Source organism: Cygnus olor, chromosome 1, assembly GCF_009769625.2.
Source record: "Cygnus olor isolate bCygOlo1 chromosome 1, bCygOlo1.pri.v2, whole genome shotgun sequence".
Lineage (NCBI taxonomy): Eukaryota > Metazoa > Chordata > Aves > Anseriformes > Anatidae > Cygnus > Cygnus olor.
In genome coordinates this window covers 100335315-100363287 of record NC_049169.1, presented here as the reverse complement: position 1 = coordinate 100363287, position 27973 = coordinate 100335315, and the positions used below count along the sequence as shown (strand labels likewise).

The 27973-nt window shown below is 40.5% G+C and overlaps 3 protein-coding genes and 1 long non-coding RNA gene across 4 annotated transcripts; 2 read left to right on the top strand and 2 right to left on the bottom strand.

Moving 5' to 3' along the window:
• Positions 1-248: 248 nt before the first annotated feature.
• Positions 249-8944, bottom strand: FAM162A (family with sequence similarity 162 member A). The gene is made up of 5 exons (XM_040572744.1): positions 8816-8944; positions 7732-7857; positions 5406-5514; positions 2166-2274; positions 249-492 (listed from the first exon to the last, which is right to left on the bottom strand). Exons 1-5 carry the CDS (start codon positions 8829-8831, stop codon positions 397-399), a joined length of 456 nt encoding a protein of 151 aa, XP_040428678.1. The 5' UTR covers positions 8832-8944; the 3' UTR covers positions 249-396.
• Positions 7730-15973, top strand: MIX23 (mitochondrial matrix import factor 23). The gene is made up of 6 exons (XM_040572734.1): positions 7730-7857; positions 8816-9057; positions 9363-9488; positions 10008-10154; positions 13191-13250; positions 15686-15973. The coding sequence occupies exons 1-6, from the start codon at positions 7827-7829 to the stop codon at positions 15734-15736; spliced, it is 657 nt and encodes a 218-aa protein (XP_040428668.1). The 5' UTR covers positions 7730-7826; the 3' UTR covers positions 15737-15973.
• Positions 12277-26023, bottom strand: LOC121077638. The gene is made up of 3 exons (XR_005824210.1): positions 21841-26023; positions 17153-17158; positions 12277-12288 (listed from the first exon to the last, which is right to left on the bottom strand). It is a non-coding gene; the product is annotated as an uncharacterized LOC121077638 (long non-coding RNA).
• On the top strand, positions 18790-27628 carry LOC121077478 (cystatin-A-like). Its single transcript, XM_040572749.1, has 4 exons — positions 18790-20656; positions 22000-22100; positions 25923-26024; positions 27404-27628. Exons 2-4 carry the CDS (start codon positions 22020-22022, stop codon positions 27530-27532), a joined length of 312 nt encoding a protein of 103 aa, XP_040428683.1. The 5' UTR covers positions 18790-20656; positions 22000-22019; the 3' UTR covers positions 27533-27628.
• The last annotated feature ends 345 nt before the right edge of the window (positions 27629-27973 follow it).

Sequence of the window (27973 nt, the reverse complement as noted above, 5' to 3'; positions counted from 1 at the left end):
CAGTCATGTAATGATTCCTGACTCAAGGACTTCCTTAATAATTGTTCTCTCTTACACAAAGAACATACAGAAAAAATTGGGCAGCCTGTAACAATACAGAATACGTATAGCACCACTCTTTTTAAAGGGACCTGTAGTAGAGATAGTGGATGACTGGAGTTATGACTTTAAGTTAATGAAGGAAATAAAATTACATGGCTTGAAGAAGAGAGTTTTGGGGAAAGGGGAAGGTACCAGGAAGAAAAACAGATGTTTCTGTTTTTAATGATCACAGGTATTCATTCTTATACACAAGAGTACAGAACCTACAAGAAAGATGTGACTATATCCTCCTCCCAGTGCTGAGGAGGACTTCAGGCTTTTCTTCCCCCATCCTTGGTTTCTTCATTTCTTCCTCTACGGTTTAGCAGATGTACTCTGAGTAGCTTCTTCTTTCCATTGAGCTTTCTTCTCCAAGTTTATGCTTGTAAGCGTTTCATGCCTTTTTATAGCCTACAACATATGACAAAGAGCAGAAGGTATCACTGAAAGTACCACAGAGAGGAAATTTGAATTAATTGTTTTCAAAGTATCTGGCCTATCACAGAGAACTACCGAGGCCTACTAAGGCACAGTTCTGTCAGCTTTAGTGACAGGAAGAGAGAAGGTTAAAATACAGCATCTAGAGATTAGTTTAAATTTATTATTTCTCTGGGAATAAATTAAGCCCTTCTGTTAATGGCACTAGCAGATGTATTCTGGCTTCTAGTCAGTATTTAATATTAATCTCTGGTCATCAGAAGTCAGAGACACTGGAAAAAAATCAGAAGTTAAATAGATTCCAGCTGCTGTGAAAACAAGGGTCCCAAAGCAGCTCTCCTCTTCCGCTGTTTGCATTCATATTATATAAACCTAAGAGGAAAATGTTCTGGGAATTATCAGTCATTGATTTCTTCTGCTAAGGCAAAAGAGAAACCTTTCCACTGATTTCAGAGTGATGCATCCTTTTCATTTTGATAGGCAAATGCTGACAAGTAAAAATGCTACTTGACACTTAAATAATTTGCAGTGCTTTATTAACTAAGACTCAGTTAATAAAGTTTCGCTAGTAACTTAGTTGTCAATAAAAAGAAGATGGGAACATGGTAATCAGAAGAATGGCTGCAGAGAAAGGCAGCATACAGTAAGGTTCTGCCTGTATAGATGCTTTAAGAAGCTCAGGGTTTTCAGCTTCTAGTAATTCTTAAAAGAATGTAGTGGACTGTGTTTCTGTTAGTCCTGTGCTTTTTTTCCCCTCAGAGCTATATTACAATAAGCTGCACAGACTATATTCAAGTTCCTTGACTTTGAGACTAATGATGCTGAGACTTGACTTCAGTGTGCAAAAAGTGCTAATTTGTTTATAAAAATAACAGGAAGTTAATAGTTTACCAATTATGTTTTAAAAAGTACAAAATTAAAGCATGACTAACCCGTCCTTCAATCGGAAGCTTAAACTTTACACTTCCTCACCTCAAATTATGCAAATTAAATCACAGACCTAGTTCTGCCACAGGTTGAACTTAGATATGACAAATTATATAAGTGAAGGACGCTCAGCAGCTACAGGATGGGGGAACTTTTCTATAATATGAACTGTTGGGTTTTTTTCAAAAATTAGTTCCATCCACAATAGAGACTTTTCTACTACAATTAAAGGGCACAGAATTACTGCTGACCACCTCCCCACTGTTTAAAAAAGATTTTGAGATTTCTCAGTCTGTGTGTGAAGAAATACACCCATCTGCTGTTTCCATTACATTGATTTTTTTTAAGCATTGCAGTGTGTAGAGAGGTGTTTGTAATAGATCCACACAATGAACTGTGTATGGATCCTATAGGCCCAAGGAGCATTTACCTGACTACCAGACTGACAGAACAGAAGATGTTCTTTCCTTTCAAGTTCTTGCAGCCTGTCAGCAAAACTGAGGAATTAAACCAGTACAAGATAAGATTAAGTATTGCACTGAGGGGTGGAGGGGGAAAGACTATTTTTGCTTATATGGTCTTAACAGTGACATCACCCTTTTCTGACTTGGGAATTAATTAGTGAGGGTTAGGGAATGAGAAGGACAAACAGTACAAACAATCCAAATGAGTTTATATCAAGATCCATTTGCGCTCACCAGCCAAAAATCTGTGCTTACCTGCTTCCCTCTAATCACCATCGCTATGCATCCCAGTATAGTCAAGGCAATCATTACATAGCTGACCTTCACACGCAGTGTGGTCTGTGCTGCTCTGATTGCTTCAATCCTCAAGAAATAATAATAAAAGAACAGACTCATTACTGGAGACCCAAATAAACCATTGGCTAGTTGTTTGATTTCTCCTGGTGTTCTACCTGTATAATCTAGGTATGCTCTCTGTGTATAATGCTAACAGTACTTGGCTCTTTCCACAAAAAAAAGAAAAATAAATTTTAAAAAGGTTTTACAAGAATGGGAACATCTGATTCCTAGCTACTTTGGGATATACAAAATCATGGTAACATAGGACTTTCTCAAAGCTGGGAACAAACCCAATATTTTAAAATAGTAAATCGTTAGAGAATGCAAGGGAAAGAAGGCTGCAGTATTTAAGTATGTATATTCCCTACAGGGAGGACAGGAAAAAGAGAGGGATGCTTTTACTAATACTAGTTTACTAATACTACCACTTTCTAAAGTCTGTGGAGACAGAAAGTATGCGTATCCATACTAGAACTTCAGTGTATTTTAGCACTGTAAAATATGCATGTTCCCTCAATAGCAGAAGCACGGTAAAAAACATTTGTCAGAAGGAATAAAATACGTTATTTAACAGTTTGAGCTTCTTGGATAGAGGGAAATATCATCACAACTTAGCAGTTCTTTTTGCTTGAGGTTCAAAATGCTTTCATTTATGGTACCATCTACTTCCCAAAGAAGGCTTCCTCTACTACAGCATTTGATAATGCTATTTTTAGACTTCACACTGGCTGCTAAACACAATACTCCTAGAAATTCTGGATAGGACTTGGTAGAAGACCAGTGGTTATGATTTCCCTTCTGCTAGGTGAAACAGACTTAAAGTAATCTGTTTTCCTAGGAAACTGCAGAGGCATAGAGGACTGTAAGCTTTCCAACATTGATTTTGGACAGGTAACTCCTTTAAATCTTTTCTGTATTTCAGCACGCTTATCCAGACGTACCAGTAGCTGTATCGCTCCTTTAGGAAACCTGTTGCCTTGTCTATGGTTATCTTTTAGAAGACAGAAGTCCTCCACAAGAAAAATATCAGTTATTAAAGTCTTTCAGCTGTACTGAAGATCATTCTACCAAACTGCATCTCAAATACTGCAGATATGACGTTCATGTAAGGAACACCAATGCAGGATGAGCCAATGAAATGTAACGTTTCCAGATGTGTTTTCCAGTGACTTAGTCCTATATATTTAACGCTCCTTGCAGAATTTAGAGCAGTTGACTCTTCTTGTTGAGAAAGTCTAACATTCTCATTGTTTAAATTTGGTATATTATAAAATTACAGGAGACTGGAAAAGCATCAACATAATGGCACAAAAATGCATCACGAGGTAATTATATGCCTAAGCCTAACATGGATAATAAATTTAACAGAACTGGGAGACCAATATTTTACACAAACACCAGTAAATATGTAATCATATCACATTTTGACCCTTATACTTGGAGGAAAAAGACAACAAGGGATCCGCGATGGTTCAGCATGGTATATCACATAGGACCTGAGAACTTAAAAAAAAAAAAAAAAAAAAAAAAAAAAAAAACATTCTGGTCTTTTGAAGAGGAATGCGAGAGTCATTGATCACCATTTCATAGTACTGATCCGAGAAAATTTCTAATCGTAGAGAACATGTCAATCTAGCATCAAGCTAATAATTTAGCTTCCAGGTTATTTGTTTTTGCAAATAATTTGTGATGAACAACTTTGGCTCTTGGCTGCACTTAAGCTGAAATGCACAGATTTAAAAACTATTAGTTTTTATTTTTGAGTTACCTTGTGTGTGCTAGACTATACAAGAGGAAAAAGTTGTTATCTGAATGCAATTTTCACTTAAAAATTAATTCAGTGGCTAAGATTAGCATTTATTTTGTTTAATAAATTATTTACTTTTGATGAGCATAACTTGCAAGAGATGGTTGTATCACATGCCCTTGCAACCCAAACTTCGCGGTTTAGAGAAAGAAAACAAGCTTTTGTGTTTTTATAGTTCTTAATTGTCTTTTCAACTTTGGCTGAACTATTTCTCTAAACAAAACCACTAATTCAACCTATGCACTTGCAAAAATGATCAGCTTTTATCAGAAGTTGGTTTGTCCTTTCAATAAAGCATGATTTTAGATGCACAGTCAATGGCTTCACTCAGTCTGATAACTGTTTTCTTAAAAACACTCATAACAAGTATTTTGTATGCAAAAATATAGGAACTGACATAATTTAATGTTTTAATAATTTAAGACTATGTATTTAAAATTCAATTTCAAGAAAAATGATCCAAACCAAAATTGAATAATTAATTTTCAACAATTTTATCCATTGTGATACACTTATAAAAAGCTTAGATACGTGGGTGTATTTTCAATTCCTACACCATGCATCCAACAGAATATCTTTAGACAGGAGCTACATAATTTGCTCACCTAAGTAATACAAGATTGACCGAATCTTTTGAATAAATATATATATAAACATTACAAGCGTATTCTAAGAGATAACTATACTAACACCAGAAATGTTTTTTTAAACTAATAATTGCATTTTATTTTATTTTTTAAACTTTGATCTTCAGTTTAGGTAGGCAAAATAGAACATCCAATTTTATTTTCTACATCTCACACAGGACAAAGCATTCGCATTCAGATTTCACCAGCAATGGGGAAATTTTGACTATTTTATTTTCGTTAGGGAACCTTTCCACTATTTGTTAGTTTAAACCCCAAGAGTAAAGAAAGTTGGCCTCTGCCCTCCAGATATTCATTAACAAATATTTTAAATGCGTTTTAATTATTTTATGGCTATATCATGAAAATTTCATGCATTAGGCTTTGACATATTAAGAAAAACGCTATGGAAAGCTCGCACCAATATTTGCAAAAAGCTTTTTTGATTGGAAGAATAAAAATTAATTGAAATGTGTTGTTTTTCTAATGAAACAACCGATAGGTGCTGGCCATCCCTTCAGAAAAATCCAAATGCATGTATATCAAAATAGTTCCCCAGGTCATATAATCTTATCTACAAGGTGATACAACAGTCACAGCAGCATAAGAATTTTCAGCTGTGGAAACCCATTCCTGTTAAGAAAAGGTATTTACGAATTGCATTCAAGTAATATATTCCTGTGAAAATGCTGCTTCTCTAACAGCTTCAAAACTGGCACTTACGAGACAGTCTCTGGTATATCCTCTGGTTTTTTGAAATGGCCTGCCCACAACAAACATTTTTTCTCCCAGTCTGTAGGCTTGTGTCCAGGTACCCTTAAAGCAGACCGACCTAAAATAAAATAAGGTAAACAAACAAAAAAATCCACAAAAAAATAGAAAGTCAGAAAAGTTGAATTGCCGCAGCTGTAATAAACCAGTTAGGTTGAGCAATGAAGTACAATTACTAGAGTAGGTTACAGAACAAAAATTTATCACAGTCAGATTAATGAACTTCTAAATATGGATTAAGCTTAGGCCATGTTAGGAAAGCCAAATCTTGCCCAAGGCAAGCTCTGAATATTTACAACTCTAAACTTATGGAACCTGCTCCATCATCTATGCTTCCTAAGCTGCTGTGATATAGTTTTCTACTACATTTAAATTAGTTTAAAGAAATGAAATGAAATGAAACTGCTACAGAAAAGCCAATATGCTGCACCATAGCATAAGAGTATTATAAGCTTTCCATGGACTGTAGGATTTTATCTTATTTGGAGATATTAACAACCGAATGACCATAAGCAAAGATCAGATCCTTAATTTTCAGTTCAGTCTTTCAACCTCCAAATACAAAATATTTAGAATAAAACAGGACAGTTTTTCTATACATAACATTAAAATCTAGCATACAAAGTGCAAAAATAAGCATTAAAACAACAATGGGATGTGTTCTTCATGGATGTATGTTGCTTAGTGGATTCATAAATGACCTAGGAAGTAGTGTGGATACATAGTTTGCTGACAACACTGTGTTAGTAAGAAGATGGCTAGGGGTGAAGATCTGCAGGACTTCAGAATCCCAACTCAATGAAATCCAGTGAAAATCCCTCCCATTTATGTAAGTAAGAAGCAATTCCAGTTCACATACAAAGGACAAACTCTAACCTAACCATTATTGCTGCAAAGTAAGTCCTTGGGGTTTCTCAGAGGTTTCAGGAAAAGTTCAGTAACAGAAAGGCAAAAGGCATTATTAGCACTGACTAGGAAATGAACACAGACCAACAAAAAAGCTTTATTATGCCACTGTGTAAAAAACATGACTCCAGCATTTTGAAAAGCTTGTAAAACGCTGATCCCTCATCTCAAAAACAGTCCAGCTAGAATGGGCACAGAGAAAATTCGCAAGTGTGGTCACAGCTATGGAATGGCCACCATATAAGAAACACTGTAATAGACTGAGATCCTGCAGCCTGGAAAAGCACTAACTGAAGGCCCCTTCATCACAACAGAGGGCGCCAGAATCGCCAGATTGCAGTGACCGTCTGGAGGAAAACAGCGCATACCAGGCTCAGAAACAAATACAAGCCTGTACTTATTTTCTCAAAGCACAGTTCAGCCGAGGAACTCCTTCACAGAGGCTGTGGATGCCAAAAATAGATACAGCTTCAAGATACTGGGAAAATTTATGAAAGTAAAATCCAACAAGGACCATTAAACAAAGACTCCAGCTCTGGGACAGCAGTCTAGGGAAGAAACACTATGTTTGCCCTGTTTCTATATTCCTTCTTAGAGCCTTGCTATTAATCACCGTTCCTGTTAGTCCTCACAAAAATGTAAGGGCCCTCCTTCACTGGCCACTACTGGAGAGTGACACTGTTAAACAGACCTTTGGTCTTACCTAGTACAGCTGAGTTACTGATTTTATTTTTTTAACACAGATGTATGCAAAATGCTTCACATCTGTATGCTGCTTTTATCTAGCATCAACAGGCCAAGTAGGGAAACAGTTATAGAGGAGTCTGATTACAGTACCAAAACCGTGCTCTAATCAGTTACAAAATGTCTCAACACCCCAGCTTTACCTGACCAATCTCACCTTTAAATACGAACTAAGCCAATGATCAAGACCGACTCTCTCCTGCAGGGCATGTTCAAGTTTGTGAACAGCTGGAGCTGGTTCTACTATGGAAAATTGCAAAAGCATTTTAGCTAGTATAATATTCCTAAACACCGACAGTTTATATTGGGGCTGAACAGTCTGTTCTAGAGCACAGATAAGAGCCTCAGAGTGCAGGGCTGTACATCAAATACAATACTAATGACCTGCTACAAAGCAAAAGCTGTGTTATTGTCACAAGACAAAATATTGTCCCCTGGCTTTGTTAAAAAACAAGATCTCACTGCTAATTTTAACATTCAGTTTTTCAGTCTAAAGATTAGAATTCCCTCTCACAAAATCAGAGATATTGGTATACATGTCTGCAAAATGCCTGTTCAGATGACTGCAGCCTGAGTACCTAAATATTTCAAAGCACGAAATGTGGCATGATCTTTATCAGAAACTTACTTCTTGGCTGAGGTGGACTTTCCTTGAGGGGTTTGCTGCAAAGCCTTCTGTTTATATTCAGATCTACTCCTCTAGTCAACCTCAGAATTGAGGGAATGTTTCTTTCCAGCAGTTTAACAGCCCTGTCTGGAAGAGAAAGCAGAAGAAGCAAAGGAGTTAAATCTAACTCTGAATATTAGAGAGTGAGAACACTGGAAGATAAGTAGGAGGCTGTTTCTCCTCCCCACCTCCAGGAGAAAATAAGAAATAAAAACAGTGGGTACAAACCTAATACTGTGCAAGAAACTGCAGGTTTAGGCTGCAGCAGAATCTAAGAAAGAAATTAAAGACAACTCCATAAACCATCGCTGAAGCTTACCTGTTAAGCGCATGTAGAAAAACCGGACTGACAGATAATAGCCTACAAGCAATTTCTAAGACGTGCTACTAATGTATCACCACTTCAAGGCACTTATCTATTCCTGCACATCAGGTATACTTCGGGCAGTGCTCTTTCAAGGACCGTACGCCAGGATTTTGACAGCTTTGTCACATCCTAGAAGTCACATCCTTGTCTCATCCTAGACGGGTCTTTTGATAGAGGGTTACCAAGACATAAGCCGGACCTCGCAGTGCTGAGATACTGCTTGGTGGTGCGTCAGGAGACGAGGCGCCTTATATATGAAAACGTGCTATTTTAATTGAAAGACCTTTCTGTTTATCATTTGATGAAAAATTTCTGACGAAAAAATGAATTTTTGGAAGATAAAAGGGTAGTAAATTTATATATATATATATATTTTTAATATTCTTTATGCTGGAAAACTTCTCAACTATAGAAAAAAAAAAAAGACACCCTCAAAACCAAACCATTCCCAAGGTTTTCAGAGGAGAAAATTAAAAATAAAAAGGCACGAACCTCCCCCACCCCCCCCTTTTACTTTTTAAGCCAGCTCGGAGGCCCCCGGGCTTCAAGCTTCAGCGCGCACCGTGCGCGTCAGGGCACCCACCGCGGCCGCCCGGCCCCGCTGCGCTCCCTCCCGGCCCCGCAGACCCCCCCGGACCCCATCCCGGCTCCGGGGCCCGGCCGGGGCCGGGCACTCACCGGCGCGGCCCCACATGGCGCTGCCCGCAGCCCGCAGCGCGGCGTGGGGCCCCTCAATGTCACCCCCCCCGCTACCCGCCCCCGTCCCCGCGGTGGGACTGCCGCCCGGTGCCGCCCCTGCCCCCGCTCCACCCGCCTCGTCCCGCCCTCGCCGCCCGGTTGGCTGCCGCCGCGCCTTCGGCCTTTCCAATATGGCGGCGCCCAGCAGAGCGGCGAGCTGTGAGGACTTCGCCGAGTTCCAGGTAGCGAGAGCGGGGCGGGGGACGGGGACCGGGGCCTCCTCTCCCCGCCGGGGGCCGTCGCGATGTGTGGCTGTCGCCTGAGGCGGGAGGCCCTGGGCTGCCCCTCGGCTTCCCGGCCCTCGCTCGGGTCTCCCGGCGGCAGCCCCCGGCCGTGCCAGCAGGCAGGGGGCGCAGCAGGCCGCTGGGCCGCTCTGAGGGGCGCCCGCCTGCCCTTCGTTCTCCGGACCGCAGAGGCCGCGGCTTCCCTGTGTGTTTTTCTTTTTCTCTGAGAGATAAACATTTATTTTTTTATTTATTTAATGCAGGAGTTGCTCAGAGTGATGAGGACGATTGATGACAGAATTGTCCACGAGTTAAACACTACAATTCCAACAGCTTCCTTCGTAGGGAAAATCGATGCCAGCCAGACATGTAAAGAGCTCTACCAGTCTGTAAGTGTCTATTTCTTTAACTTCAACTCATTTTCTGAAGTTTTACTCAGTGCGGTGGCCGCTAAAGCAGCGCATCTCAATTTCTAAGGAAAAGATTCTTTATATATCATGCTTTATGTATTCGTAATGTCACACCTGACTTCTCTATATAGCTAAACCACACGCATGCAAAAGCTACTTCACTTTTAAGCCATGTTGTGGACTTGGCTTGTCTTGCAATACCGATCCTTTGAGGTGTACTGCAGACAGCCCACTTTCTTTTAAAAATGGGTGCTGGAGCACTTTTGTGGTACTCAAAGACTCTTATCTTGTATCTTTGACTTTTACCATCAGTTCATGTCGGTAATTACTGCTCAAAGCAACATTGCTTCCATGTAGATTATAGAGTCAAAGGGAGTTCTGCAGGCATAGCAATGCCTTAACTTCAGAAAGTCTCTTAAATTTGTAACTCAGAGCTTTTTTTTCTTTTTCCTTGGGTAGTTGACCTAGTTGTTGTGACTTTATCTCATCCCCACTTAGCTGATGGAAGCTCACACCAGCAGAGAGAGAATCATCAAAAACTGCATCGCTCAGACTTCCAGTGTAGTGAAAACTCTCAGAGAAGAGAGGGAAAAGGCACAAGATGACGTAGCATTATTAAAGCAACTCAGGAAAGAGCAGACAAAGGTGAGTGGTGGAGATTTTTTGAGGTCACTTAGAAGTCAGAGGGTGTCTTTCCCAAATGGAAAGATCTCCGTGATGGAGAGAACCCAAAGGGGGTCCTGACTTAAGTGGTGTTGTCCTGGGTTCTTGTCAGCTGGGTTTGTGAGTGGTGTTTTCCCTGGCACTCAGAACAGAACTGCTTTTATCCTGTAAATTGAACGTTTTTGGAGATTCTGTTACACAAAGGCATGGTAATACATGCATGCTTTTCCAGAGTGGACTCTTAACTTTCACTGACTAGCGCCACTTAGTGTACAACTTAACTGGGGCTTGTTTATTCTCTTCAAAATGTCTGGAGGTTCCTTTTGCCTTTTTTGAGATTTTGTGAAAAGTAGTCTGTCTGCAAATGGTGGATGTGTGCCAAGATGCAAACACTAGAAGATAATGAAATGTCTTTCATGTTTGTCTTTTGCACCACACAGTTACACAGACTTAAAGCTGTCCCTATTCAACATCACCCTGAGAAGCATTATTCTTACTCCGTGTATTAAATGGAGTTCCTGTCCTCTGCGAGGAGCTGCCAGACAACCTTGAATTCCACTTAAGCATTTTTTTTTTGTTGTTTAGTGTTTAGCTTTTATGGTGTGAGAGTGACTTCTGGGTTTGCATAAGGAGTTTTAATGTGCAAACCTTCTCAACCTTATGGCCTCCGCATGGAAAGTGTAATTCACCAGAGGTGAATTAGATGGACTGTCAGAAGTGGAAAGAAGTGGTCTTTTGCAGAGTAGTTGAATGCTGATGCAGTTGTGAGTGCAGAGCTTCCTGGGGAGATGACTTGAGTTCAGGGGTTCACAAACCAGCATCTGATTTTCCCAGACACTGAGTGAACTGTTTGACGTGCTCTCAGAGAAGTGCTCTGTTGTGAGCTCAGATTTAAAGAACCAAATGGCAGGCAAGTGGTTTTGTCCTTCAAGCCTAACTTACAGAACTTCTAATAAGCATCCATATTAGTTTTGGAAAAATGGAATGATAGCTTAATATTTTCTATAAGGTTTTTTTCAGAGTCAGTTCTTTAAATCACTTAGTTACTGAGCCCAGAACCTACCACTGAAACCAATAGGAGAATCTCAATGATAATGTTTAATAACTGGATGTGATTTCAAATGTTAAAAGCAATCTGTCATTTGGAAACATCCCAGAAATCCTTTGATCAGATGACCTCAGATTTGCACTTGATTTTGAGAGTGGTTTCTTCCCTATTTCCACCTTTTTCTTTTCCTTCTCCATGAGCTTGTTTTTTTGTTTTTTTTTTTTCCTGGAACAACTCAAATAAGCTCTCTTGACAGAATGCATCCTACAATTAAGATTATTCATTTTGAATGTGTATTTGTTTGAAATACGGATCTGTTCTTTTTTCTTTATACTTTTCTCATACTGTTAATAGTACAAATTGGAGGACTTTATACAAAATTACTTCTTCTGGGTCACTGCTTAAAAAAAACCTTGGAGTTGTGTGGCTCTAGCAGTCAATTCTTTCAGACCACTTACATAAAAATATCATTTGATTATTGTATTAATTTGGTATCATCTTAGTTCTCTTGTATGAAGTGTCATAAAATAGCCAACCAAATTAATTCTGGAAGTTCAAAACATACAGCTTAACAAGTATTAGCTTTATGAAGTGAATTAGTGGGGCCTGCTAAAAATATTGGAGTATGTTTTTAGGAGGAGAGAGAAAAACACAAACTTAACAAATAAACACACCTGTATAGCCTTGTTGATTAACTGATTGCAATACTGATTGCATTGCTTTTTGGTTCTGCAACCCTAAGCAACAGGCTGAAATAGTAGTTTTGCTGAGGCTTGGTGTCAAAGATGAGTTATGTGACAATGCTGACAATTGTAAACCTATTCATGTATTCCAGCAGGAAAAACCCTTCTTTGAAATGCTAAAGATCTTCTGAGCAGTTATGTTATAAAGACTAATGCTGGTCATCTAGCGACCCTGTTAATGCTGGGTTATTATTTCAAACAGTTTGGAGTCCTGTTGAGTAGGTAAAAGCTCATCCAACACCAGTATAAGCTGTGTGTGTCTGGACATCCTACTTGGAGTTTTTTTAAAATGTAATTGCTCTCTTGGTTTGTATCTGTTCACCAACTCTCTAACTGGAGCCACATATTTAAAACTTATTCACTCTAGAGTCTAAAACTCCAGCAAAAATAAATCCTAAACATAGGCATAAACGGTAGTTGGGCTTTTAGTCCTCTACTGTTGCTTCTCGAACTTGTGGCAGGGTCAAATTCCCACAGGTCATCTGAACTCAGCTGTCACATGTGCTCCTTGGAGTTACTAACAGAGGTGAAAAAAAAATTTCTCATGGATTGAGTGAGTGCTCAAGAACTGCTTATTGTGGCATTTCTTGCCAGAGCTCTTGCATCTCTGTAAATCTGATTCATCCTGCTGTGATCACGTACCATAGTAAATGGTTCAGAGAACATGAACATATATGATCTGTTCTTGTAGACCCTTTTCTTGGTCAGCGCACAGAGTAGATGTCTTTGTGATCTTAACCCTAAATCAAGAATTTGATTTCTGTCATGGTTTTGCTGCCAGCTGTCCTATGACTCTAATAATGCATGTGTGGAGGAATGAGAACTCAAGGCTGCAAAACTAACCCTAGCACTACCATTTCCTGTGCTGAGTGCTTGAATTTGGCGTAGTTATTTTTGTCGGTGAAGCCATGAAGGTTAATCAGCTAATTGCTGGCAAATCTTGATGGGCAATATTTGAGAATGAAGAACTAGTAACCAGTAGTTACTTCTGCAAGGCTTGCATTGCAAGTCTGCCTTCACAATACCTCTTATGGACAACTCTAGAGAACCCAAAGCATTGGCTGAATGGAGAGACCAGACTTCCAGGATAACTACCTTCAGTTCGTACCATTGGAGGGGATGCACACCTGGTACTGGGATTTTGTCAAGGAAGTTGCAAGGGTAGCGAATACTGAAGGCTGCAGGGAGCCATTTTGACAATAACCTGTTTCTTTGTCTATTCTGCAGTTGAAATTGATGCAGTCGGAGCTGAACGTTGAAGAAGTGGTAAACGACAGAAGTTGGAAGGTACTCAGTCATTTACCAAAGTGTTGTGGTTCTTTGCCTTGGGTTTGAACTGTCCTGCACTGCAGGTGTGGGACTGATGCCTTAGGAGGTTAACTAGAAATAGGTGAGGGCAGTGCTGGGGAAAGTAGGGAAAGTGCTCAGTCATTTTCCCATTTCTAGATGCAGAGACCAAAACTTCTCAGATGCACTATGAAGGAAAGAAATGTGGCTGGTTTAGTGGGGAGGAGGGACTGTGGAGTACTCCCTGTGTATTCTCTTGCTGCAGCATTTCACTTCAAATTAAGTGTTTAAAGGGTTTCCCAGTTAGTACTGACTGGGAAAAGCTAATCATGCCCTTAATTATTCTCTTTTTTAATGAATTTAGAGCCAACTTGGATAAAACTCAGAAATGCCATATCTGTAACAACATGTTACAGGCCACCAATGGCAAACATTTCATGGCAACACTACTGTCAGTTTTATTTTAAAAGGGCATGGGGTGAATTGGCTTCTAAAATAAGACATTTGCATTACTCTCTCTATATCACCTTTACAAGAGAGTTTATCAGCAAAGTGTTTTGTATTAATACATAAAAGACAGCAAAATCAAACTTTTACATAGCAGCATGAATTTTAAGGTATCTTGGACAGTTTTTTCTGTCTGAAAAAAAGATAGTACTTCAGGTAGACTATAGGAATTAATTGGACTGAGTAACACACTGAGATCTGTGGGTAGATGATACTAAAAGTAGGAGGTGGTGTTAGTAAGTTCGCAATATTGGTGTTCCATGGGCTTCAGAGGCACTGACAATGATGCTTTCAAAGTTTGCATGATAGCAAGCTGGAAACTGAGGTGTGTTTTTCTTTTTTTTTTGGTATGGTGTTTGATGTGAGAGAGCCAGCCTTACAGTGGTTTAGAGTGTATTTGCAGTACTCTTTCAGACATATGCATGTTAAATGACTTGGATAAAGTGGAACAATCTTCCTAGTATTAAAATGCTTCTGAATGGGAAATTTTTGTGACTGCTGATTTCTACTGTTTCCTTCTATCATTTAGTTGATTTTGGATCTTTACACACTCTTAACTCTTCCAGAGCTGTCCATTGCATGTGGTAATGTAATGGGACAGGCTGTGTGTGCATGTGAAAGAAATTATATCACAACTTCCATGTTTTCTGTAAGGCGAATTGGTTTGTAATATGTGTCTTTCTTAAAGTAAACCAAATTTGGTGGTAAGTCAAAGATTACTTAAAAATTGTTAGGAATAAATGCATAATTAAGGCATGCTGCATACCTCACTTTTGTTGAAGTTGCCATTGGTGCTGAACAAGGAGATCAGATGCAAAAGTAGACAATTCTAGGAAGATAAAGTTTAAATCTTACCATTTTACATAAAGTGATACATAAGTTCCCCAAGATGACAAGACCAGTCACTTTGCATGTGAAGCCTAAGGGAGACTTCACAAAACTTGACATCCCGAACATCAAAGGCATTTGGATCTGAAAAGTACCTGGATACCCTGGCAAAATATACTGTTGTGGGAGTCCTGCTGGTGGACCTAATAACCACCAGTGCCTCAGCTTGGTGCTAGGTGGAGCTCGTGTTACACTTCAGGACGTGCGCTGGGCAAAGCTTGGCGCCAAAACTTTAAATAACTAAATCCCCTGAAAACAGCACCAGTAACTTTGGTGTGAGCCTGTGTGTGTTGTGCTTTTGATTCAAGCTGCCATACGTTAATTACTGGCCCACGTCAGGTTAAGCAGGCTGTTTGATGAGGTCTGCAAGTTTGAGCTAAATCAAAACGATCTTCAGGTTCTAGTTCTGTGTGCTAAATTTTACCCAGAGAAGGTGCCTAAAGTGAACACGGCGAGAGCAGCCTGCCCTTTCTGAGGGAATGCTGGCAACATCAGCACCCCCAGTTAAATAACTAAAAGCAGGACCATGGCTTCCAAGAACACATACTTGCACCTCTTTTTAGCTGTTGCAACAATGTAAAGTGTGTTTGCTCAGGAAAGAGAAGAGTGTGATGTCCCAGTTTTAATGCCACAGTGAACTTAACACAGCTGGTCAGGATCCTTCCACTGGTCTTTTCCCTCCCTCTTTAAAACAGCAACAACAAAACCTCCCACCAAGCAACCAATCAACCAAAAACTTCAGCATCTTTGATAGTGACAGACCACCAGGATTATAAGACTGCCCTATCTGAGGGAGAATACTGTTAGTGCTGTGCAGTCAGTCCCTCAGCACCAGGCTGCAAGCTTTGGATTCAGTAAAGCCAGGAGAGAAAGTGAATGGAGACAGATGCCTTGGTAAGTACCATTTATTGGTACAGCAGGGCTGGGCACCTCAAGGTGGGAGCTACAGGAGGAGACAGTTGCCTGAACTAGCTCTGAAGATCAGATCATCCCATAGACATGGACTTACTCACTTTTGCTTTTCTGTTTTGGTGTCTCAGGTATTTAATGAACGTTGCCGAATTCATTACAAGCCTCCAAAGAGTCAATGATATTAAGTACTTCCCATCAAGGTGGTCCATAACCATGAGAGCCAAACTGGAAAGAGACCTTGGGCGAGCTGAATTGGGACCCTCCAGAGCCAGGAGAACCCAGTCCTGTTTTGTTTTGGACCTACTCTAGCTGGAATCTCAATTTAAATAATTCTCCTCTAATTAAGAGAAAACAACTCATCTTTTGTACAAAATATGTGAACAAATGAGTTTTATAGTATTAAAATAATTTTCAAATGGAATGTGAAAGTGGTATCTTTCTTAAACTTTTCAAGCTTCAGGAGCCCAAGAGGGGAAGAAAGTGTTGGGCTTTTGTTTGTTTAAAAAAAAAAAAAAAAAAAAGCAGCTCTGAGCAGTGTGGACAGGGTTTTCCCAGAACTGGTGCTTGGTAAACAATCATTGAACATGGTGCAAAAATTCAAAAGGAAATAAACATTGCAGAACGATAAGCAACCATAGGTTCAGCACCCGTCAAAGTAAGAAGCTGCCAGCCTTGTTTTGAAATACTCAACACTAGCAACACTGATTCAAACCCTGCCTGTGGATACAACTTTCCCATGGTTTCCCCAGTGCTGACAGGCAGCATGTTGCAGCTGCTGTTTCACCTTTGTTACCATGCTCTGGATTTTTCTTTAAATCTGGAATGTGATGTTGATTAAAACTACTTTGTGTTGGAAATGAAAATATGTATTTGAACAGCATTTAGGAAGGAGACAGTTAACTCTGTTGTCCGTGTTCCACCCCTTTTTCTGAAAAATTAATTCTGTAGGTGAATTATATCTAGAGAAAATAGCTGTGCATACCTGATACAGTTGAATCTGCTTTTTGTATTGTATTTAGAAAGCTTTAAATATAACACCCCTGCAGTAATACAGCAAAGAAAGCATCATTTAAAACTGGAAAAATGTGACTAAAGTGAAATTGCTGTAATTATATCTTTAGGTTTTTTTTGTTTTTTTTTTTTTTTACTAACTCTGACTGACAAGTCAAATGGTCTGCTTGGTTACCAGCTGTTTCTGTTAGAGTAATAATACTTCAAAAAGACATTGATCAGAGCCTTAAAAATACAGGCATCATCTTGCAAACACTTTGGAATTTAGTTGCACCACTGAAATGACTGCGTACTCTCATGTTCTTAAGAGCTTTGCATATATGGCAAGTAGGAAGTAGCTAGAGGAATGTCCTTGTGTCACTGAAAACTGCAAAGATCTTTGCAGTGTTTTCTCCATAGTCATTTGTCCAGTAGAGATCCTTAGACTATATGGTGACCTTTGGTTTTTAGGTGGTGTCATTTAGTCACACTTTTCTTTGAGAACGAGGTAGAAATCTATTTTAATTCTTTAAGGATGTAAATCCTAATTTCAAAACACTTTTTTTCTCCCCCCGCCCCGGTACTGCAACTGCACTAAGCAGAACTTTACTCTGATTGAAGCTCTCATTTTCCTCTTGAAGTATTCATTGTTTTTCTGCAAGTCTGAAAGCAGGGGAAAAAAAGTTTGCCATTACACTGATAAATTCTTATTTGTTTATTCTTTAATATTAAGTGTTTAGAATAAGTGTTTATTCTTTAATATTAAAACAAAGTGGAAGTCAAGTACTTCTCAGAACTGTCGGCTGAGTTGCCAGTAACCTAATTTCCACAGGAGATGGTCTGTTAATCAAATACTGAGAGTAGTTAGTATTAATGTCAAAGTTGCTGCTCTAAAGCTGGTGTCTAATGTAAGTGCCTAAAATATTTGTTCTCTCCATGGTCTGGGTCTACAACTGCAGTCCTTTTAAGCCAGTTGTATGATACAAATTTCTGCCAGTGTGTATAAGGTAGCATCAATATCTCTGAAATAATTAAGCTTATGTTGTATTTCAGTGGAAACTTGAGATTGTAATGGGAATTAATCACTGTCTTCCTTTATTCATCCAGATGTCTGCTCAACTGTTGTGTGAGAACTTCTTCAGCTAAGCAGATGCTGTGAAAAGTGACCTGTATGGATGTTATACATTTGCAGGTCTTTTTTTTGAGGGGGACGGGGTGGGGGTGTTGTTTGTTTGTTTGTTTTTGTGGTAGTGCAGCTTAGCATTAACTGGGAGAGATCTATGGGAAAAAAAAAACACTAATGCAATTTTTTTATAAGAATATAAAGCTAAGCAAGTAGATCTATATAAGCCTGTATATGGAAAAAGTTCTGAACCCTAAGAAGATTTCTAAGTCCCTGTTTGGCACTCTTCAGTTGTTTACAGCTTGTTACATACAAAGGGTTGTACTAAAAAGTTGAATTACTCTTATTTGGTCTGCTCTGAGTGCAGAGGGCTATCTCTTACAGTGTATGGCAAATGATGTGGATCAGAGGCTGTTTGAATCTTGCTCTTGAGCTTAGTGGAACACTAAGGTGAGTAACTGGAATTGCATGTCATGCTTTGGGGCATGGGAAAGGAGAAAAAAGCTTTACTATCTTTTGATATTTAAGATCTGTCATAGAATCATAGAATGGTTTGGGTTGGAAGGCACCTTAAAGATTATCTAATTCGAACCCCTCTGCCATGGGCAGGGACACCTCCCATGAGACCAGGTTGCCCAAAGCCCCATCCAGCCTGGTCTTGAACACCTCCAGGGATGAGGCATCCACAGATTCTCTGGGCATCCTGTTCCAGTGTCTCATCACCCTTGTAATAAAGAATTTTCCCCTTATATCTAATGTAAATCTACCCTCTTTTTGTTTAAAGCCATTACTGCTTGTCCCATCACTACACTCCCTGACAAAAAGTCCCTCCCCAGCTTTCTTGTAGGCCCCCTTTAGGTACTGGAAAGTTGCTATGAGTTCTCCCCAGAGCCTTTTCTCCAGGCCAAACAACCCCAACTCCCTCAGCCTGTTTTCGTAGGAGAGGTGCTCCAGGCCCTTGATCATCTTTGTGGTCCTCCCCTGGACATGTTCTAACAGGTCCTTGTCTTCTTGTGCTGGAGGCCCCAGAGCTGAAGGCAGTGCTCCAGGTGGGGTCTCACGAGAGCAGAGCAGAGGGGGAGAATCACCTTCCTCAACTTGCTGGCCACACTTCTTTTGATGCAGCCCAGGATACGGTTGGCTTTCTGGGCTGCAAGTGCACACTTGCTGTCTGTGAGGTGGGATGTTTTGTGGTGGAATAGAGGCGGTACTGGTGTGAGCTGTGGGCCGTGCTAAACAAGTGCAGATAAAATACTCTGTGTGTCTAGTGACCCCTTTTCATGGGATCATGCTTAGTCTGTGATTGAATCCTCTTTCGACTTTGCCATTGACATAGTCACAAAATTACTGGGCCTCTTGATCAAATACTGGAGCCAACAAATACCTGGATTTCATCCCGTTCCTGGTTCAAACTTGGTTTCTGCAAGTAAAATCACTTTAATGAGAAGCTCAGCTGATATCCTGGCTGAGTCTAGATCTCGTGCAGGTAGCTTGCCCCTCTACTGAGGCTTCTCCATTGCTTGGAAATGGTGAATGTAGATGTGCAGATCCAGGTTGCTTAGAAAGCCCTCTCAAGCGCTTAATTCTTATCTCCTTTTGTGAAATAAAGAGAAGCATATGTTCTGGCATTCAGTGCTGCTATCTTCTCTAGCCTTTAAGAACTCAAGACTGGTGAAATAGCTAATTACTTTATGGAAAATTTCTAAGGGTAGAACTTGGTTATTTTGAAGGAGCTTGAGAAGACGCTCCTAACTTGTACCATAGGCTCACCACAGGCTGGGTTGATTTTAACAATAAGCGATAAATAACTTTCTGCTGATGAAGTTGAAGTTTCTGTTCATCTTTCAAGTTGATGTATGGTGTCGGAAATCTTTTGAATTCAGGATTGGTATCAGGAGGGGAAACCCTTTTTTGGCAGAGTAGCATGTTAAATGTTGAGGCTAGTGTTCCTGTGTTGATGCCGACTAGATCCTCAGTCAGCAGATGGAGGACTGCTTTCCTTTCACAGCTGATGAAATTTGGTGGAGACCATGTGTCATTTCATCCAGTCAAGATTAGTCATGTCTTATCACTGTGCAACCACAAGACTGACCTACTCCCGTAGATGTCCCAATCATTTCTATGAAAATGGCTTCATTTCTATTTTGAAATTACTCATAAATACCTAATCCTAGGATTTGGATTCTTTTGTTGTTGTTGTTGTTACTGTACTGATACTTTTATTGACTGCAGCTTCTGTTTACTACTTAAAATTGCTTACACAGAACCAGAGAGTAGTGGTGTACAAGCTGCAAAGATTTTTTTCCATTAGCTGAATAAGTAGAAGGCGCTACTCAGCTTTAAAGCTATATAGAACAGTAGTGCTATTCTTCCAGCACAGATTCTCAAAGCTTACAGCAGAACATTTACGTGAAGAAAAACTGCAGTCTGTGCGAATGCTGAGCACGGGCAGGAATGGTATGTAACATCAAACGTGTCCCACATGCTAAAATGGAGACTCGGTCAAGGTTGTCAATGTTCTGCAAGAGATGTAATGAGGATGGCTGTTTTTTTCAAGGCAGCATTCCAAATGTTGTTTCATTACATCTAAAGCTTAATGGAGAGAGGTTTAGATTGCCTTGGATAGCCTGTTGCCGCTGATTAACAAGTTTCTGAGATGTCAGCATTTCAAAATGACTTCATGAGCTACGTGTGCAAGAGAGCTCTGCATTCCAATGTTAAATGTATCACTGCATTCTGAGACAAAATTTTTGAAGTCAAAACCCATCAAACCCAGAAATGTGGAGTCCAGTGAATGACTTCCACACAACATTAATCTCTTTAGTTTCACTCCTACAGTCTTCCTGAGGTTATAACGTAACTCTTCTTGTCTTTGTACTTGGTGCATTTCTTACTAATCAGAAGCAAGAGTTCTCCAGAGGAGTGGTGTTGCTTTGGGAACCGTATCAAAATACCTTCCAAGGGCATTAGTGAGATCTGCATCCCGGTGAGTGGAGAAATTTATAAAATGGCTTTGTTTAGCCCTGGTGCTGTGCTGTTATCGGATGTACTCTGTGACTTGTGGCCTCAGTATGGTGAGCTGGCTCTCCCAGTTAGTTAGCTTATCTGTCTTGCTGTGTGAGTAAGACACGTGGTAGGAATGTGGTGGAAGACAATCAGTGTTTGAGTGAATCAGCAATGTCTTGTAGAGATGAAAGAGGTTGAACTCATTGGCTTGAATTGTCATTCCCTCCATGAACGGGGCTGTGAGGGTCTCCTCATCTGGTGTGATGAATTGAGAGAAAATGGAAAACTTCCATTTTTAACACCTGCCACTCCCTTTATTCCCAAGAACTGCAAGCAATTTTCACTTTGTTCAGGAAGATGCAGCAGGACAGCTGTTTTTCCTCATATGGCTTTCATCCACTCACATAACAGTTTTGGGGAATTCTGCAACATCCTTATCTGTAACATGCTCCTATCTTCATCTGTATACCGTTGAATTTAGTCCTGTCAGTCCTAGTTTCTCAATCTCAAGCTCTTTGTACCAAGGACAGGTCTTGAAGTTAGATATGAAGTACATGTTTGCAGTCTGTTGCATCACTTGTTATCTGTGAGGAGGTCAATAAGCAGGAAACTGACACTGGAGTTTCAAGAAAAGCATAAATGGTACTACATCATTGAATCTTTATCTTGATTGTCTGAATGCAACTAACTACAGGTTTGATAGGAAAGGAACAGAATTAACTAACTTGCAGTACTTACCTGAGCCTAGGACTAAATTTTTTCCCGTCTGAATTTTGCCTCTACACCTTTCTGGTCAGGCAGAAGTAAGTAAAGTCACTGCATGTAAAACAAAATCTGTTCCTCTTTCCCACCTGGAAGGATATTGAGACAATACAATTTCAAGTAGATCGGGACCTGCACTAAGGAAATTACTGAACGCTTTCTTCTGATATTAAATGTGTTGGGAAATGCTGGGTGTGGCTTTAATGCATTTCCTGAGTGTACAGACTAGTCACCTGCATGTGGGTGGGGAGACAAGAGGTTCCAGTTTCAGCCCTAACCAACTGTCTTAAGGTATGGATGGCTGGAGAATGTAGTTTACTTTTCTTACTGACATGGAGCCTTTATACACGTAAGATTTTAATGTGCTCTTTACATTTACTATTAATATCATTAGTGCTTTACATGGCTTTCTGCCCCTGCTCTCAGTATTTCTCTCCTCCTCCAGTTTGGTAGTGGTAGGTTCCATGTGTTAAAAGTCATATGATTCCATGACATGTGTATGTGTATATATACGAGGTGCCTGGTGACTCTTCTCAGACTACTCTGGACTTCCCTCCTCAGAACCACCCATCATTTCAGAGATGTTACCTGCCACTATGGTACCTGGGGGCTTATCTGAAACTAAGCCTGCTACTCCAGAAATCCAGCATATTGTTGACCAGGTGAGTTGCAACCTATCTAAAGATAAAGTCTGTGTGAAGGGTGAATCTTTTGCCAAGGCTGGGAGACCAGGTGGTGATACTGAGTGTTTAAACTGAAGAAGCTGAAAATGCCTTTGTCAGTAAGTATTTTTCTCAGTGTTCTGTGTAGGCACTGTGCAAGTAAGATAAAAACAAATCACTTTTCTCTTTCATCCTTGTCCATCGGCAGGCATAGTACTGGCTACCTTCACTTAATCTTTGCGTATAGTTAAAAGACCAACTCTATTGTGCCAGCACTGAGGTCGATATATTTGAAGGGAGAAGATTGTACCTGATAAAATTAATTCCTCACTGAAGTATGTGGATAGGACAAACCATGTGCAGTGTATGCACGAAAAAATTATATGCAGGACACGGCATAGCTAAATAGCATGTTCTCTCCTGGCATCTAGTGCTTTCTAGAGTTAACAGCTGTGAAGCAGGGGCTGTTGGTGAGCCAGCAGGGCAAGGTGAGCTTGGCACAAGCCGAACAGGGTGAGACCAGTTGCCAAACTTCTTCTAAGTTGCCAAAGTGGTTAGTTACAGGCAGTGAGTGGTACCTTCCTGGAAGCACAAGTGTTGACAACACCTCTGGAGATGCTCTAATCCTTTGTGGTGCAGCAATTCAAAAAGACACAGAGCACATCTTGAGGAGCAGGAGGGGGACAACGTGGCATGGGAAAGCTCCTTTCATACCTCCCATCTGGTGTTCCAAGCCATCCTAGCAATCCCCTTCACCCTTGCAACTCTGAAGGGATGAGCTCTTCCTTCTTTGGCACCTGTACAAACTATAATTTATGCCCTACTTGAGGAAACAGATGGAAGAAGTAGTGGGGCTGAAGATGTTGTCTGATACTGCTGCACACTCCTGTGTGTGCAGGACTCCAAGCTCACCTTTGCTGTGCCATGGTGGACAGCATTTCCACCAGCACTGTTTCGTGTTTCCTGTGAGCTTGTAGGCTAACAGCAGGCAATGATGGAGCCAGACTAAGGTGAGCTAGGTTGTTTATGCGGAGAGGCATTGCAACCAGGAGATCCTTGTAAAACAGGCAGACTGAGGCTGTCAGTTGTACATATACATGGGGGAGAGTAGGTGTATGTGCTGGTGGATGGTGTTAACAGGCTAGTCAGAGGGGAGATAGTTTGCAGAACAGGAAGGGAAAGGGTTATCTAAATTTGTCTGTGGGACATGGATTTAATTGCTCAGGAGCAGTATTACTGTTCCTCCTATGCTGACAGATGTGGTTTAACAAGCCGCACTTGCATAGATCACAAACTCCTTTTTACCCACGGAGAGACCACAGACTGCTGAAGACCATAGAATGATGCCAGGGTTTGTGGTACCTTTGTGTATTTGCAATTGTGGTTTCTTCACGTGTAAGACAGGGAGGGCAATGTCTCCAGCCAGCTGAAGGCTGTGAGGTTTGACCAATGAGTGTGTTAAATGTGTAAAGGCCTTCTTCGAATGGTGCTAGAACACCATAGCATACCAGATATCGAGCTGTGTTTTTAATGCTGGGCTGTGCTATGGGTGATCAAAATCCTACCGTATTGCAGTGCACAGCAAGTATGAAACCTTGGTGCCTGGTGGTCAGTGGGCAACAAATGCACCTTAAAATGTAAAAGTCCATTTCAATCTGTGCTAATGTTCACAAAGTCCCGGACAAATACAGAATCTGAAATGTGAATATAGTGGTATTCGGTTTGATTTCAGAAGAGGACTGATCTAATTTTTGGTGCTCTTCTATTCTCAGTAACTTCAGGAAAATGAAAGCAAATTATTCTTCGCTCTTAATTTTCTGCAAGGTGAAATTTCTGCCTTCTGTTGAGGGTGAGAGGGGGGTGTCCCTGGTGCTCCTCTCAGCCCTCCCCTTTGCTGGCTGTTTGTCTTCGAAAAAGCTCATGCCCCGATGCAGAGCCTTTGATATAGTTCTGTAAGGAAAATATTCTTGTGAAGGCAAACCTTATGGTGGGGCAGCCCTCCTGTGCTTCTGGCCAGGTAAGTGTCACCCTTTAATGATGCAATTCTATACAATTTTATGATCTGCTAAGAGGAGGAGCAATTGATATGATTTGAGTGAAGTTATGCATCTGCATAACTCGGTATCTTATATACCATATAGATAACTATATTTGTTCAAGGTCTGTCAGCTCTTGAGACTACATGATTATTTACTTACACCTTTTGCCTCGTTTGTGCTCTAAACCTTAGTGAGTTGGGGAATGCTCTTTATCCAGTCTCCTTATTTTATAGCTATCACCTAAAGCTGAGGAATGTTTGGGGTTTAAGGAGCTGTTAAATAAGGGCTTAGAAATGTTGTATTTTTCCGCTTGTGGGTTAAGAAGCTGTCTGCTTGCCCACCTGAATTTACTGAATGCTCTGTCCATAAATGACAAGTGTGGAAATAGTGGTCAGAGGCCAGGCGAGATCATAAACCTGGGGAGGGGAAGAGCTGACTTTCTTTTGTCTTGAGAGAGGAATTAAGTGTACCTAAAGATGCCACAGTTAACTTTTGCACCTTAGAAGCCCCCAGACCCAGCCAGCTGGAAGAGGGTTGGAAATTGAAGCCATATGGAACCTGCCTTGTTAGTCTGGATGAACATCAAAAGGCCCTTAGCAGTTACTTCAGTAAATGATAACAGTGAGAGAGTATGAGAAGCCTCAATATGATGAATTGAAGGTATTGGATAATTTCTGACTGATAACAGTTGATCTGGATGTTACCAGGGCACTCTTTGGGACCTGCTTGGTAGGAAGGAATGGGAGTGGCAGAGAGTTGTAGGTGGGTGTGCTGGGAAGGGTGATTTGTTCTGTGAACGTGTGTGAAACAGCTTGGTGGTGAGAAGTGCTGAGCTCCTACCAGGGACTGCCTGAGCAGGCTGCTGAGTGATTATGCACTGGTCTGCCCGACTTCTGGAATGCATCTTCCGTGCATCAAGCCATTAACGTGTGTCATGTGCTGAGGAGAGGCTGTTACCCAGCCTGCAAAAGATAGCTTTTGCTTTCTAGATGACAGAAATAAGTTTTCTGGTTACTTTTGCAGTGGCTGCCTTTCTGCTGGGAATTTGTATCATTGGATGCAAATGACTATAGTAAAACAATCACTGGTACATAAATTGTGATGCCTTAGACACCTGGACAGACTTCCACCACTGCTCACAGCTGTCCCCCTGCAACTTCCCTGCCCCTTCAGCCTTATAATTGTCGGAATATTTTGCCTCAGAGGGCTGTATCAATGTGATGGGTAATGAACTTAAAGCTTTCCCTACACTTTGTTTCAGGATAAACAGTTATGTCCTTTCCTCCGTCCTTTCCTTTGTCCTTTCCTTCATCCTTTCAATATGTATATGAAAAGTCTGTAAATGTTTTAACTGTGTATATTTTAAGATCCACAGGGCTTAACCTGGATACTGCACATAAATGCATCTACCTGAACTGAGCGGGTAAATGCTTTCAGCACAGAGTATTTTTTCTTTTGAAACTACACTATCTGCAACTGCTATGTAGTGAAGAACTGATGATGTTTATGCAGGTCTGTTGTTGGTTTTTGGCAGGAAACACTTTAGATGGGCAGCTTTTAGGAAAAAAAAACCATTAGTTCTAATATGATTTTAAAGAATGCTGGAGGCAACACTTGAAATAGGAAAGAAGGCTGGAGATTTAGTTGTAAATTGAATTATTTAGATGGTTCTGGGTTTATTTCATTACAGGTGTGTGTTTAGAAATCTGAAAATTGGAGTGGTAGATGGGAAGGAAAAGCCTAAATATGAATCTGCCAACTATTTTTCTTTTTCCTTTTTCAGGTGAAGCCACAATTTGAAAGCAGGGAAAACAGAACATATGGCATCTTTCGAGCCATAGTATATAAGACTCAGGTGGTTGCTGGAACAAACTACTTCATTAAGGTTTGTCTGTTTTATAAGAGGGATTACTTTGTAGTCAAACAATATAGGTGACTTGCATAGTGGCTTATAGCAGGAAAGGGAAGCACATGTAGAAAACCTGATGTGACTAGCAAGAATCAACACTATCTGTAGCTGCTTATAAAATTCCTCTGTCACTACTCGAATAGAAGTATAAAAGCTTAACATTCACTGTGCTTCTTCAGATGTGAATGATAACTTTTGTAAGATCATCTTAGTTGAAGACAGTGGATAGCCTTATCAGCGCAAATTATCTAAACTAGCTGTAACTGTGCTCCCCTGTTGCCTTTCAAGGCAAAGCAGCGGATTTCATATTCCTTCTGTGTCCTCCAGTAGTGTTTAAAATGATTAATTTGAGGCCAGCCTGAGCATCTGTTGGAGAGTTAGTCAACTGTTTAATTTAATGCGAGCATTCCAGATTCTTCTAACTAGTTTTGCATGCAAGCACGTGTGTTGACCCTTTTGGTTCTGTGTCATCTGCTGCAGAGGTAGAGCCAGAAGTCACGCCCAGTTGCATTTCTTCCCTTAGTGCTTATTGCTGACCTAGGCAATCACATGTGTAAAGTACTTGCCTGCTGTCCATGCTAAGCCTCATGACCAAGCTACTCAGAAATTAAGACTGATATGTAATCAAACTTAATAAACACATTTATAGTACTGGTGACTGATGATGTCTTTCCCAATTTTGCAAGTGACAGGAAACACTTCTTCAATTTAGCATTAGCTGGAATGAGCTCTGTTGCAAGAGTCATTCTTTTATACTTGGGAATTTTCCACATCGCTAATATTTTACCAACAAATTTACAGCTGAGATGTAATCCAGACAAAGACAAACATGGTGCAGCACTGCAGTTACCAGAACGCGTGTAAAGACCTCTTAAGATCCTAAGGCATTAAACTTTCCTTTAATACTATAGACCTCACACAATAAGAGTTAAGCACCTGTTGTATTTGGCTCTGTATGTAGGAAATTCTGCACAACTTTGTAGGAAATCTTTGTGAGGGCTTTCTGGAGGGGAAGACAGGTTTCAAGCCAATGGACAAGGATCTCGATGAACTAAATAGGATGCCATCAAAACCTTTCTCCTTTTGTTTCTTCCCAAGAAGTCCTCATTTTCCATTAACATCTGTCTGATGTTGTGTTTTTTTTAAACTTGTTTTATTACAACCTCTAATACATAGAGACATAGAGTTCTCCATGTAGTTTCTGCCACCAGTTACCATCCAGACTTGGGCTAAGAGTCACTGAAGTGAAGATATGCCTAAACTTAAGCTGCTGAGAGAAGATGTCCTGCCAAGTATATAAGAGCACCTTTTAGTTCCACACATGATCCTCATTCTCCCACTGTTCTGGTTTCTAGGTCCAAGATTCTGATACTGGCTATGTCCACTTAAGGGTGTTCCAAGCCCTTCCTCATGAAAACCAAGGTCCCAGCCTTGTCAGTTTTCAAACTGGCAAAACCAGAGATGATCCTCTGACCTACTTCTGAGAGATGGTGGAGAATGTTTCCGGACTTCTGCAAGTTGCACGTGGATTCTGCCTGTGTCAGTAAATGCATGAGAATAAAATAAGTTTTGAAAGCTTTCTTCATCTTGTGCATATTGTGTCTAGGTCCGCTGCCTGACTAAAGCTTGAGAGGGCTCTGAAATACCAGTCAAAGCTAAAAAATACCATCTCCATACCACACCATACCATTTTAGCAAAACAAGCAGTGCATAACAACCCTGACGTATTCCTCCAATGTTCCACATTGGGAGTGGGGGAGGATGCTTTGGGCTGATGTGAGTAAAAGAATATATGCAAAGAAAGTAGTTTGAGCTCCCTTAAGTTCCCCTTAATAGTTAGGAAAGAGAACATGCTCTAAACAGTGCTACTTACTTGCTCACACAGCGTTCCTGCCACAAGAAGCATAATAATGTGCATGTATGGT